Below are 12,500 nucleotides of genomic sequence, written 5' to 3' on the forward strand. Positions count from 1 at the left end.
AGACGACTGCTCTTACCTCCTGAGTCAATGTCGCCCACAAATCCCGGTTGACTCCAGACCATGGCAGTGGGTACTGTGGTGGGATGATCAATAGTCACCCAGAACACAGGAGGGTTAGCTGCCTGTGTTTCTTCTCTCTCTAGTGACCCCTGCTGGTCGATCGGGGCACCGTGTCAAAGCCACAAAGAAATTTGTCTACACTTTCCCGTGTTGTGAGCGGGGCTGTTGTTGCAGACAGTACAACGAAATCTGAAAGATATTTAATGGAATGTCCTGGGTAATTAGTGCTGCTGATTGGCCAGACTGTCTTCACACCTGACTCCCAGGTAAAGGGAGGGTGATCACACCTGACTCCCAGGTAAAGGGAGGGTGGACACACCTGACTCCCAGGTAAAGGGAGGGTGAACACACCTGACTCCCAGGTAAAGGGAGGGTGGACACACCTGACTCCCAGGTAAAGAGAGGGTGAACACACCTGACTCCCAGGTAAAGGGAGGGTGAACACACCTGACTCCCAGGTAAAGGGAGGGTGAACACACCTGACTCCCAGGTAAAGAGAGGGTGAACACACCTGACTCCCAGGTAAAGGGAGGGTGAACACACCTGACTCCCAGGTAAATGTAATGTAATGTAATGTAATGTAAAGGGAGGGTGGACACACCTGACTCCCAGGTAAAGGGAGGGTGAACACACCTGACTCCCAGGTAAAGGGAGGGTGAACACACCTGACTCCCAGGTAAAGGGAGGGTGGAAAACCAGCTGGAGGACTGTGATCTGCTGGTCCCTGGTGCGCTGTAATGGCTGCGGAACTGGTACATGCAACACCAAGGCTGTGGGTCCCTAGTGGGAACACAACCCTCAGACAAAAACCCAATGGAAAGAAATCTCATAACAGAAGTTTAAGTACAGTTTAAGTGCAGTTTAATGTCCCTCATTGTCCCCTTTGTCATTGGTGCAAATGATCGCTCAAATTTGTCGCTGTCCGTCATGACTTTGGTATGGTACCCAGTGTTCTCTCTGTATTGTTTCTAATGATGAATTCCTACAGATGCAGGTTTGTCATTTTACGCTGTATTGAAAATGTGCCCAAAATTGAATCAATGCTTTTATACAGCGCCACGGCCGCTGCGATCTATTAAAATAATACGAATCGCGTAAAGCAGTAAACCTTCTGTCAACGTCTCGGATGTGCTTTCCGAATTCGATGAAGTCGCCTGAATTGAATTTCTGAAGGCACACAGGCACACGCACTTCCCCGAATTGTGCCACGTTTCTGAAACTCATATTGACTATTCTCGATGGCGCAAAGTGGCTGGCAGACCGGCGATCGAAAAGCCGTTGCCGTCTTGCAGTGTTGTGGCTGCTGCGTCTTTTAATGGGTTTGCGATTGTCTCCTAGCAACCGCACGCGTCGCGCGTAATTGTGCGAGGCTGCTCCAGCCCGCCGTGGGAATGAATGGACGCGCTGTTATTTCCGGGCGTGAACGCCGCCGTGGAGCGATGCGATGTCAGTCTCCTCCGGTTCTTGTAACCTGTCCTCCGTTTTCTGGTTTGAAATGTGACGACGCTTACACGGCAAACGCAATCTCAGACTGGGTCATCCGTCTGACTCCTGGTTCATTTTCTGTCCCCTACCGATGACACTTTCTGCAACCGCTGAATTTGAGTTTAACCTGTTATGCTGAGATATTGGTGTGGCCAGGATAAGATCCATACAACTGTGTACCCCTTAAGCAAGGCCCTTTAGCCCACATCGCCTTTGGATAAAAGTGTCAGCTAAATAACATGTAAATGGCAAATGGTCGGCATTTGTATAGCGCCTTTATCCAAAGCGCTGTACAATTGATGCTTCTCATTCACCCATTCAAACACACACTCACACACCAACGGCGATTGGCTGTGTCATGTAATGTAAACTTGTGTAATGTAATGTAATGTAGACCTTCCCTCAGGCATGTCCAAAGGCCAGCCAATCACAGCCCTCGGTCAGACTTTATACAGCCCGCAGCTTCGGTTTTATAATGTATTATTTACGGCCCGCTAGGACTGTCGAACAGAATAAATGACTCCAGATGTGAAAGAAAGGCTCAGATTTGCTTACCCTGCCATTTCAAAAAAATGATAATTGCGACAATGAAAATAAAATTGTTCTAGAACAGCGCATTTGTATGTAACTTTTTACTGTTAAAAATATGTCAGAAGGGCCCATTGGCCCCCGGGAGTCTTCACATTATCAAATCTGGCCCTCTTTAAAAAAAATTTGGGCACCCCTAGGGTCTTCCAGCACACTTATCCCTGGTTATGGGTATGCACTTTGTTGTACGTCGCTCTGGATAAGAGCGTCTGCCAAATGCCATTAATGTAATGTCATATAATGTAGACTTATTCTGTTTTGACTGTTGATGAGACCAGAATTAGCCAACTGTGTCCGCAACAAAGCCAAAGTTTCTGCCGCAGCACACCAGTATTCTGGGGTAAAGTGTCCAGGACGCCGTGAAGTCTGACATTGCGAGCTAAAGGAGTTCCTCTAGCCTGCTGTCGGAGCTGGTCCTACTCAAGCCCAGTGCAGCAAACAGGCGGCTGAAACGGGGATCCAAACGACCGGCACTTCGCCCCGGAATACGGGCGTGCTTCGGCAGGAAAGGTCTGCTCGCGAGTTCCGGCAAGAGGAGAAATAGTTCTTGATTTAAAATGTTTGAGCTACGCTGCTGCGTGTGAGTAACTGTGGCGTTATGTTTTGGAAAGAGACACTGCTGTTGAATTTTTCAAATGTACATTTCTGGTGCTTTCACTATCAGAAAACAAGTGGTCCCTGGTGGTCCAATATATGATGCTGAATGGGGAATATCATTTTTGGGTCAACAGCCCCTTTTTTTGGGGGGGGGGGGGGGGGGGGGGTTGGGATGGTTGTCCTCTCTGAGAACAAGTGGGAGGGGGGTGCTGCTACAATTAGGTTGGCAGAGCGGGCTTTCAGGTGTATTCACGACCAATACTGTCAAATACGGATGACATAATGGTCCTTTCATAATACGCAGTAGGTATGATTTTCATGAGGACCAATGAAAGGCTCCCATTCAGGTTTTCAGCAGCCTCTACTGGTTGTTACAGATATTGTGCAGGGGTGTCCAATCTTAGCCAAAAATTGTTTTGGATGCAGGCTTTTGTTTTAACGCACCACTGTGACGCCTGACTCAAATAAATAACCAATCACGACTGACTACAATAAGGCCTCTCAGTCTTAGCGCTGGGCTAAAACTAAAACCTGCACCCACACTGGCCCATTTCCGGACGCTAATGAACACCCCCTGTGCTAGAGGGAAGGGGCGCTGTCGTTTTCAGTTGTTCGGCGTTGCAGTGAGCGACTGTCGCAGTTCAGGGCATGTCTATTGTTAGTGACGGTACGGGACAAAAAACGCGGGCAGCGGTCCGCAGTGTTCCGCTGGCGCTCGCTGTTCCGCAAGGTAGCAGGACCGGGAGATCGGCGGCATCGCAAATGAGAACGCAGGCTGCTGATGACGTCAACGCTGCGCCTCGGTGAGACCGAGGAGGGAGAGAGAGAGGGAGAGAGAGAGAGAGACTGGTCCGAGGTGGCAGGCAGCACTTTTTGCAGAGCGCATTTCTGATAGCGCACGCTGTGTTTCAGCCGCTCAAGTACAAATATACAGTCGCGAGCACCGGGGACTGCGTCGTTTCTGAACTCAACGAGATCCGACGAAAGATATATAGACATATCATTTATTTTTTTGACACAGATTCCTTTTATTTATTTTATCTCCTCCTCCGAAAGGGTTATGCCATCGATAAATATGAAACTGGAGATGCTGACGCTCATCGCATGCGAGGTAGACACGGAGGTGTTTACGTCTGACAAAATGCAGGTACGGGTTTCATAACATCGCATGTTTTCCATTCTTGCATTCATGCTGGTTTTGCGTCTGTTGCCTGTTGTCCGTGCTGCTACCTGACGCTGATTTAGCTGCAGCCTACTGCTCCTGTATAATGCGCCTTGTGCATTCTTTAGTGGCCGACTTTTTATCAATGAACCCGCATATTTTCCTTGCGTTTGTTTTTATCAATGAACCTGCAGGTCGTGCTTGGAATATCAATTATGTTATGCCGGCGCTGGCGGTGTGAAATGTTCGGTTTTAAGACCGATAACAAGAAAAAAAGAAGGAACAACAAGCTTGCGATGGAATAATACCCGCTGTGAATTATTAATAGATGAAAGAACGCAACTGGGCACGCGATATCTGGCTCGGATGTGCACCATTCAGTCTCTGTGTGATGTAGGTTGCATGCGTAAATTGGGGGGTTGGAGAAGGGGGGGAGGTGGAATTATCAATGAGCCGAAGCAGAAAAGCGGGGAGCCGTTTTAGACGCAGTGGCGCTCCAGCATTGCAGGTGCGCGAGACAGGAGCGCAGGCTACCTACCAAACCAACCCAACGGTAACCGTAACGGCTCCGGCTGATAGCCGATACTTTTAATAATACAAAAAATATACATACTTTTACTCGGTAATTGCGACGCTGGTTGTGTTTTAAATGCCGCGCAGGTTTGAGAGGGATGCAGATGGTACCTTCCACACCAATATTAACCCTCCCTGTCCCCTCTGAAGTGTACACTTGTCTCCCTCAGAGTGCGAAATTCAGGGGGAGGATAACAACAAAGCCTGCAAAATTAGGACACTTCGTCATTCAGCAGTCGCTGTGTAGCACGTCTCCTGGAGAAAGACCCCTAATCGCACATACACACACACTACCCAGGTCAGCATTCAGAGGGCAGGCTGGTGATATTAAGAGGTGACCGTGCTCCAGTTAAGTCAGGTGTGTCAGGGTAGAGATGCTGTAAATTGCTGCAGTCAGACCCCCCCCCCCCCTCCCCCAGCCCGCAGCGTGCGTTCTCCCTGCGTCAGAGAGAGTGTGCAGCTCTGACCTCTTCCCCCCCTCCCTGCCAGCCCTACCTGTCTCCAGGTACTGAGCAAGGGCCGGATGGTTGCGATTTTCTTCCACGATTAATCGTGAAACGGCGATATCGCCGGGGTCATCGGGAGACTGGCTTTATTGGTGCGCATTAATTCTGGCTGTCAGCAGTTTGTTTTAATCACTGGATGATATTTTTTTTCTGTGCGGGTTTCTAACATGGAGATGTTCTCTGGGTTGCTCCCTGTCCCAAATCCAGCCAGGAGGAGAGGGGGAGAGAGAACGGGTTATAGAGAGAGAGAGTTAGGGAGAGAGAGGGAGAGAGAGAGAGGGGGAGAGTTAGGGAGAGGGAGAGAGAGAGGGATAGAGGGACAGATAGAGAGACAGAGAGGGAGAGAGAGACTGAGAGAGGGGGAGAGAAACAGAGAGAGGGAGAGATGGAGGATTTGTCGAACAGCATGTGAAGTCTGTTCTCATTGCGAGGCTCCGACAGTCAGTCTGTCATGGTTTTATTTGAGGACGATCAGCGTTTTATTCCTCTGTTCTGTTTTATTCTGTATGTTGAATCACCCCCCACCCCCAGTGACTGCAGAGAGAGCACTCTCAAACACACACACTCACACACACACACACACACACACACACTCACTCTCTCTCTCAAACACACACACTCACACACACACACACACTCTCTCTCAAACACACACACACACACACACTCTCAAACACACACACACACACACACACACACACACACTCTCTCTCATGCACACGCACACACACTCTCTCACACACTCACTCACACACACTCACACACACAGAAAAACACACATGCACACGCACACACACTCTCTCACACATTTGCTCACACACGCGCACACACTCTCTCTCTCACGCACACGCACACACACTCTCTCACACACATACACACGCACACTCTCTCTCACGCACACACACTCTCTCACACACTCACACACATACACACGCACACACTCTCTCATGCACACGCGCACACACTCTCTCACACACTCACTCACACACACTCACACACACAGAAAAACACACATGCACACGCACACACACTCTCTCACACATTTGCTCACACACGCGCACACACACACACACAGGTTGTTGTTCAGGCTCACTGCAGTGGTTGGGGACATGCTGTTCCTGGCTGCGGTGTGTAAGTGCTGGCTGTTCGCTGTGTGCCGTGATGTGGTACACACCTGTCGCCCGCCCGCTGGTCTCCAGCCTCTCCCTCCAACACGAGCCCCTGGTCTCCAGCCTCTCTCTCCAACACGAGCCACTGGTCTCCAGCCTCTCTCTCCAACACCGCCCGCTGGTCTCCAGCCTCTCCCTCCAACACCACCCGCTGGTCTCCAGCCTCTCTCTCCAACACCACCCACTGGTCTCCAGCCTCTCCCTCCAACACCACCCGCTGGTCTCCAGCCTCTCTCTCCAACACGAGCCCCTGGTCTCCAGCCTCTCTCTCCAACACCACCCGCTGGTCTCCAGCCTCTCCCTCCAACACCACCCGCTGGTCTCCAGCCTCTCCCTCCAACACCACCCGCTGGTCTCCAGCCTCTCTCTCCAACACCACCCGCTGGTCTCCAGCCTCTCTCTCCAACACCACCCGCTGGTCTCCAGCCTCTCTCTCCAACACCACCCGCTGGTCTCCAGCCTCTCCCTCCAACACCACCCGCTGGTCTCCAGCCTCTCTCTCCAACACGAGCCCCTGGTCTCCAGCCGATGTTAAGGTGCGCTCCTGCTTTGATCGGCCGACTGAGGAGAGAGGGGCAGCTGAGGGACTGTTTAGAGGCTTGATTAGCAAAGCGCGGACTTGGAGAGCCTCTTCAAAGATCTGCTTGGCCTTTGGATCGACTGAAAAAGGGAGCTGGCACATGAAAAGGAGCCACGTCCTGGCATCAGTCTCTTCTTCTACCGAATCTACAGTTTTAGGACCCAGCAATGCGACACAGGTTCCACAGAGACTTCTCCTCATTATGTGTTCTTAATTTCTTGGGTTCTAGATGGACAGAATGGCCTGTTCGCCTCATTGTGTGTTCTTATGTTGTTCTGTAAAACGGAGGCGATCACACTGTGATGAGCTGTATCATTTTTGCAAATGAGAAGAATTCACCCTTTACTAGTCTTTTTCTGCTAAGCAGATCGTAAATCTGATGTGGCTCTGTTCTAAATGACTCTGTTGTTCCCTGTTGGAACTCATTGGGGGACTAGCAATTGATTAAGAGCCAAAAAGGGTGATTTTGGCAGTGATTACGCTCCATTACTGGCACTTAACCGACCCTCTTACCACAAAGCAACTTTCGCAGATATTGTCATGTTTTGCTGCATCGAGCAGATATCCAGCTGGTTATGCAGTGCAATCCATAAGTATTTGGACACTGACACTGTATAAAAAGGGCTGCAGTTTCCACATGGTTCACAGGATATGGATGTAAATTGAAGCTGACTGTCTCACCTTATGCTCATTCCTTCCATTTCAAATCCACACGTGCTGGAGTGCAGAGCCAAAAAGCAGAAATTGTGTTGGTGTCCAAATACTCAGGGACCACGCTGTATATTGAAGTAATGCAGGTTAAGCTCCGTGCTCAAACGTACAACAGTGGCGCTCTGCTTGGACTCAAACCTGCAACCACTTGTTTACAAAGCTGGAGTTTATTCTTATGCAATACCTGCATCACAGGGCCCTGAATTCTATCTGCTGGTCTGTGGGTCTCTCTCTTCGAGACAGTGAGTGTGGAGTTTAACCCTGCTGGTCTGTGGGTCTCTCTCTTCGAGACAGTGAGTGTGGAGTTTAACCCTGCTGGTCTGTGGGTCTCTCTCGTAGAGACAGTGAGTGTGGAGTTTAATCAGTGCTCAGTCTGTGTCCGAATGATGATGAGCAGTCATGTGGACTTCAGTTCTCCTGGTTTGGTGAGCGCGTCCTGCATGTGGGGCTCCGTGCCTGTTGTTGTTCTTGCCCACCTGTTGGTCATCCCTGGTGGATTATTGGCTCTTCTTCATCAGCGATCCTTCATCTCTTGAGCCTCAGCTCCACTGCTCTGTTTGGGACAGTATATTAAAGGGGGGGGCATGTCAGTGGGACCAGATCTCTCCTAGTGGGTAGAAAATGGCCGGCGGGCTCACGGTAGCCCGATAGCCAGGTAAACTCAAGTGTGCTCAGGTGTGCTCAGGGAAACTCAGGTGTGCTCAGGTAAGCTCAGGTGTGCTCAGGTAAACTCAGGTGTGCTCAGGTACACTCAGGTGAGCCTCAGGTGTGCTCAGGTAAACTCAGCTGTGCTCAGGTACACACAGGTGTGCTCAGGTACATTCAGGTGAGCCTCAGGTGTGCTCAGGTAAACTCAGCTGTGCTCAGGTACACACAGGTGTGCTCAGGTACATTCAGGTGTGCTCAGGTGCCCTCAGCTGTGCTCAGGTACACACAGGTGTGCTCAGGTAAACTCAGGTGAGCCTCAGGTGTGCCCAGGTAAACTCAGGTGTTTTCAGGTACATTCAGGTGTGCTCAGGTACACTCCGGTACACACAGGTGTGCTCAGGTACACACAGGTGTGCTCAGGTAAACTCAGGTGAGCCTCAGGTATGCTCAGGTAAGCCCAGGTGTGCTCAGGTGGCCTCAGCTGTGCTCAGGTACACACAGGTGTGCTCAGGTACTTTCAGGTGTGCTCTTGTACACTCAGCTCTGCTCAAGTACACTCAGGTAAACTCAGGTGCGGCACTGGTGTGCTCAGGTGTGCTCTGGTACACTCAGGTTTGCACAAGTACGCTTGTTTTGCAGGTGAAACTTTAGCAGAGGCTCCAGTCTTGCCGTGCACGCCGGTCACCATGGCAACGTGCCGTATCAGTAACGCCGTCCCTCCCGGTGACATCGCTGCGGTAACCCTAGCCCTAGCTCCGCCCCCTTTCCCCGCCCCTCTCCCCTCAGCCAGGGCCGGGGGACGGTGAAGGTGACTCTGGGTAATCCGGAGACCGAGCCGCGCTTTACGCAACCCCGCGCCCGCCCGCCTCTCCGATCGATCGGCTCACGTTTCGCAGGGTTTTTTTTATATTATGGCGTCGGGTTCACGGTTCACCCGAGTGTGAAAGGTGTGTGAAATTGTTGAGGGAAGGAGTCGATGCTGGTAGGAGCACGATGAAATGAACTGTAACCTTATTTATGTATTTAAAAAAAATTGTTAAACATCGGGATTCAATGTCTGAATGATGCGGCATTCGTAAGCAACTGTGGCCCTGTGAACTGCTGCTGGTGGTAAAACAGACGGGTGCTACCATTTGTCTTGGGGGGGGGGGGGTGTTTTTGCTGACTGTTGATACCATGTTGCTTAGGAGTGGGGGGGTGTTTGTACAAACGGGTGGTACCATGCTTCTTAACAGGGTGTTTGTACAGACGGGCGGTACCATGTTTCTTAGGGGGGTGTTTGCACAGACAGGCGGTACCATGTTTCTTTGGGGGGGTGCAGAACTAAGCTTAATCTGTGTCTGTGAAATCAGCCCATATTGTTTTTTTTGTTTTTTTTTACTCTTTAAGGTGTGAGATCACAAATACGTGATAAGAATGCTCTTAACTGCACACGTCTACTTTGTGCCCACCGACAGTGCTGCACACCTGGGGAAGGCGTTAGTGGTGCATTCCTGTGTGCGGGGTCTGTGGAGAGCCTTTGGCCCACACTCACACCCTGACCTCTGTAAGAGGACGCTGTGGTGGAAGAGCCCTGCTGTGTTTATTCTGTGAGAGACCTGGCCTGGGGTGTTTGGACAGGTGAGGGCTGAGGCTCTCGGTGCACCTGTGGGCCGGGGGGCCGGGGGGCGGGGGGGTTACGGGGGCGCGGAGAGCACTCGGGGGCCGCGTGTGTCTGGGGGAAGGAGCGCGGGTGACAGGTCAGAGTGATGGGGTCACTGTCCTCCTCGGTGTGAACGCATTACAGTCTCCGCTGCTTGGGACAGCCAGTCAATACACCAGGGTTATCACAGGACACACATACACACACACACCGCATGTACACACACACTCACTACAACACACATACACACACACACCGCATGTACACACACACTCACTAAAACACACATACACACACACACCGCATGTACACACACACTCACTACAACACACATACACACACACACCGCATGTACACACACACTCACTACAACACACATACACACACACACCGCATGTACACACACACTCACTAAAACACACATACACACACACACTGCATGTACACACACACTCACTACAACACACATACATACACATGCAGACACACACACACACACGCATACAGACTCACACACACATACACACACACACCGCCTGTACACACACACTCACTACAACACGCACACATACACACACACCGCATGTACACACACACTCACTACAACACACATACATACACACGCAGAGACACACACATCGCATGTACACACACACTCACTACAACACACATACATACACACGCAGACACACACACACCGCATGTACACACACACTCACTACAACACACATACATACACACGCAGACACACACACACCGCATGTACACACACACTCACTACAACACACATACATACACACGCAGACACACACACACACACACGCATACAGACTCACACACACAGACAGATACAAGCACGCACACTTGCATGTGTACATACTCACACAAACACACACAGACTCTCTACAACACACACACAGACACATTTGTGTGCAAACACACACATACACACACACACACACACTAGAATGCACACGCACTCACACAGTACAATGCACACACATACAGGTTAACCCCTAGTGCTTTGTCGTTAATTATTGTTTGTTGTGTGTGTGTGTGTGTATGGGTTTGGCTGTTGTTTGTTTCAGTTATTATTTACACCTGCCCATTCTCTGTCTATGTAGTTATGATGATGACTAGTCTGTGCATGCAGTTATGGTGATGACTGTAGTCTGTGTGTGCAGTTATGATGATGACTGTAGTCTGTGTGTGCGGTTATGGTGATGACTGTAGTCTGTGTGCGGTTATGGTGATGACTGTAGTCTGTGTGTGCGGTTATGGTGATGACTAGTCTGTGCAGTTATGGCGATGACATGATCACAATCCCCTTCTTGACAAAAGTCATTTAAAGTACCCACCAACACAACCCTGGAGTTTCTACCATAGTGTAGGTCCTCACTCCTGGTCCTAGAGAGCCGCAGAGTGTGCTGGGGTCCTCACTCCTGGTCCTAGAGAGCCGCAGGGTGTGCTGGGGTCCCTAACCCTGGTCCTGGAGAGCCGCAGGGTGTGCTGGGGTCCCTAACCCTGGTCCTGGAGAGCCGTAGGGTGTGCTGGGGTCCCTAACCCTGGTCCTGGAGAGCCGTAGGGTGTGCTGGGGTCCCTAACCCTGGTCCTGGAGAGCCGTAGGGTGTGCTGGGGTCCCTAACCCTGGTCCTGGAGAGCCACAGGGTGTGCTGGGGTCCCTAACCCTGGTCCTGGAGAGCCGTAGGGTGTGCTGGGGTCCCTAACCCTGGTCCTGGAGAGCCACAGGGTGTGCTGGGGTCCCTAACCCTGGTCCTGGAGAGCCGTAGGGTGTGCTGGGGTCCCTAACCCTGGTCCTGGAGAGCCACAGGGTGTGCTGGGGTCCCTAACCCTGGTCCTGGAGAGCCGTAGGGTGTGCTGGGGTCCTCACTCCTGGTCCTGGAGAGCCGCAGGGTGTGCTGGGGTCCTCACTCCTGGTCCTGGAGAGCCGCAGGGTGTGCTGGGGTCCCTAACCCTGGTCCTGGAGAGCCGCAGGGTGTGCTGGGGTCCTCACTCCTGGTCCTGGAGAGCCGCAGGGTGTGCTGGGGTCCCTAACCCTGGTCCTGGAGAGCCGTAGGGTGTGCTGGGGTCCCTAACCCTGGTCCTGGAGAGCCGTAGGGTGTGCTGGGGTCCCTAACCCTGGTCCTGGAGAGCCGTAGGGTGTGCTGGGGTCCCTAACCCTGGTCCTGGAGAGCCGCAGGGTGTGCTGGGGTCCCTAACCCTGGTCCTGGAGAGCCGTAGGGTGTGCTGGGGTCCCTAACCCTGGTCCTGGAGAGCCGCAGGGTGTGCTGGGTCCCTAACCCTGGTCCTGGAGAGCCGCAGGGTGTGCTGGGGTCCCTAACCCTGGTCCTGGAGAGCCGCAGGGTGTGCTGGGTCCCTAACCCTGGTCCTGGAGAGCCGTAGGGTGTGCTGGGGTCCCTAACCCTGGTCCTGGAGAGCCGCAGGGTGTGCTGGGTCCCTAACCCTGGTCCTGGAGAGCCGTAGGGTGTGCTGGGGTCCTCACTCCTGGTCCTGGAGAGCCGTAGGGTGTGCTGGGGTCCTCACTCCTGGTCCTGGAGAGCCGTAGTTACTGCTGCCGGCTTCTGTTGGCTTCTGTTTTCACCTCAACCAGTTCAGACCCGAGGAACCAGGCCAGGAGAGTTGACTATTTAATCAACATATGTAATTAGTCTTTAATTAAGTGCTTAATTACAACAAAACCCAGCAGACCTTCCGCCGTTATGGATATGGACTGTGTGGATGATATGGACTGTGTGGATGATATGGACTGCAGGATGAT

The 12,500-nt window shown here is 51.8% G+C and overlaps 1 protein-coding gene across 2 annotated transcripts in view; it reads left to right on the forward strand.

Moving 5' to 3' along the window:
• rcan3 (regulator of calcineurin 3) overlaps positions 1 to 12,500 on the forward strand; it is a 52,145-nt gene that overhangs the window by 16,765 nt on the left and 22,880 nt on the right. The window contains exon 1 of one of the 2 annotated variants that reach the window (XM_061223320.1): positions 3,398 to 3,877. The exons of the other annotated variant lie outside the window; for it this stretch is intronic. Coding sequence (XP_061079304.1) covers positions 3,791 to 3,877 — 87 coding nt within the window. The 5' untranslated portion in view covers positions 3,398 to 3,790. Of the gene's footprint in view, positions 1 to 3,397; positions 3,878 to 12,500 lie in introns of those variants that run through there. 2 annotated transcript variants of the gene reach the window in all.

This window comes from Conger conger, chromosome 1 (genome assembly GCF_963514075.1).
Source record: "Conger conger chromosome 1, fConCon1.1, whole genome shotgun sequence".
In the NCBI taxonomy this organism is placed as follows: Eukaryota; Metazoa; Chordata; class Actinopteri; order Anguilliformes; family Congridae; genus Conger; species Conger conger.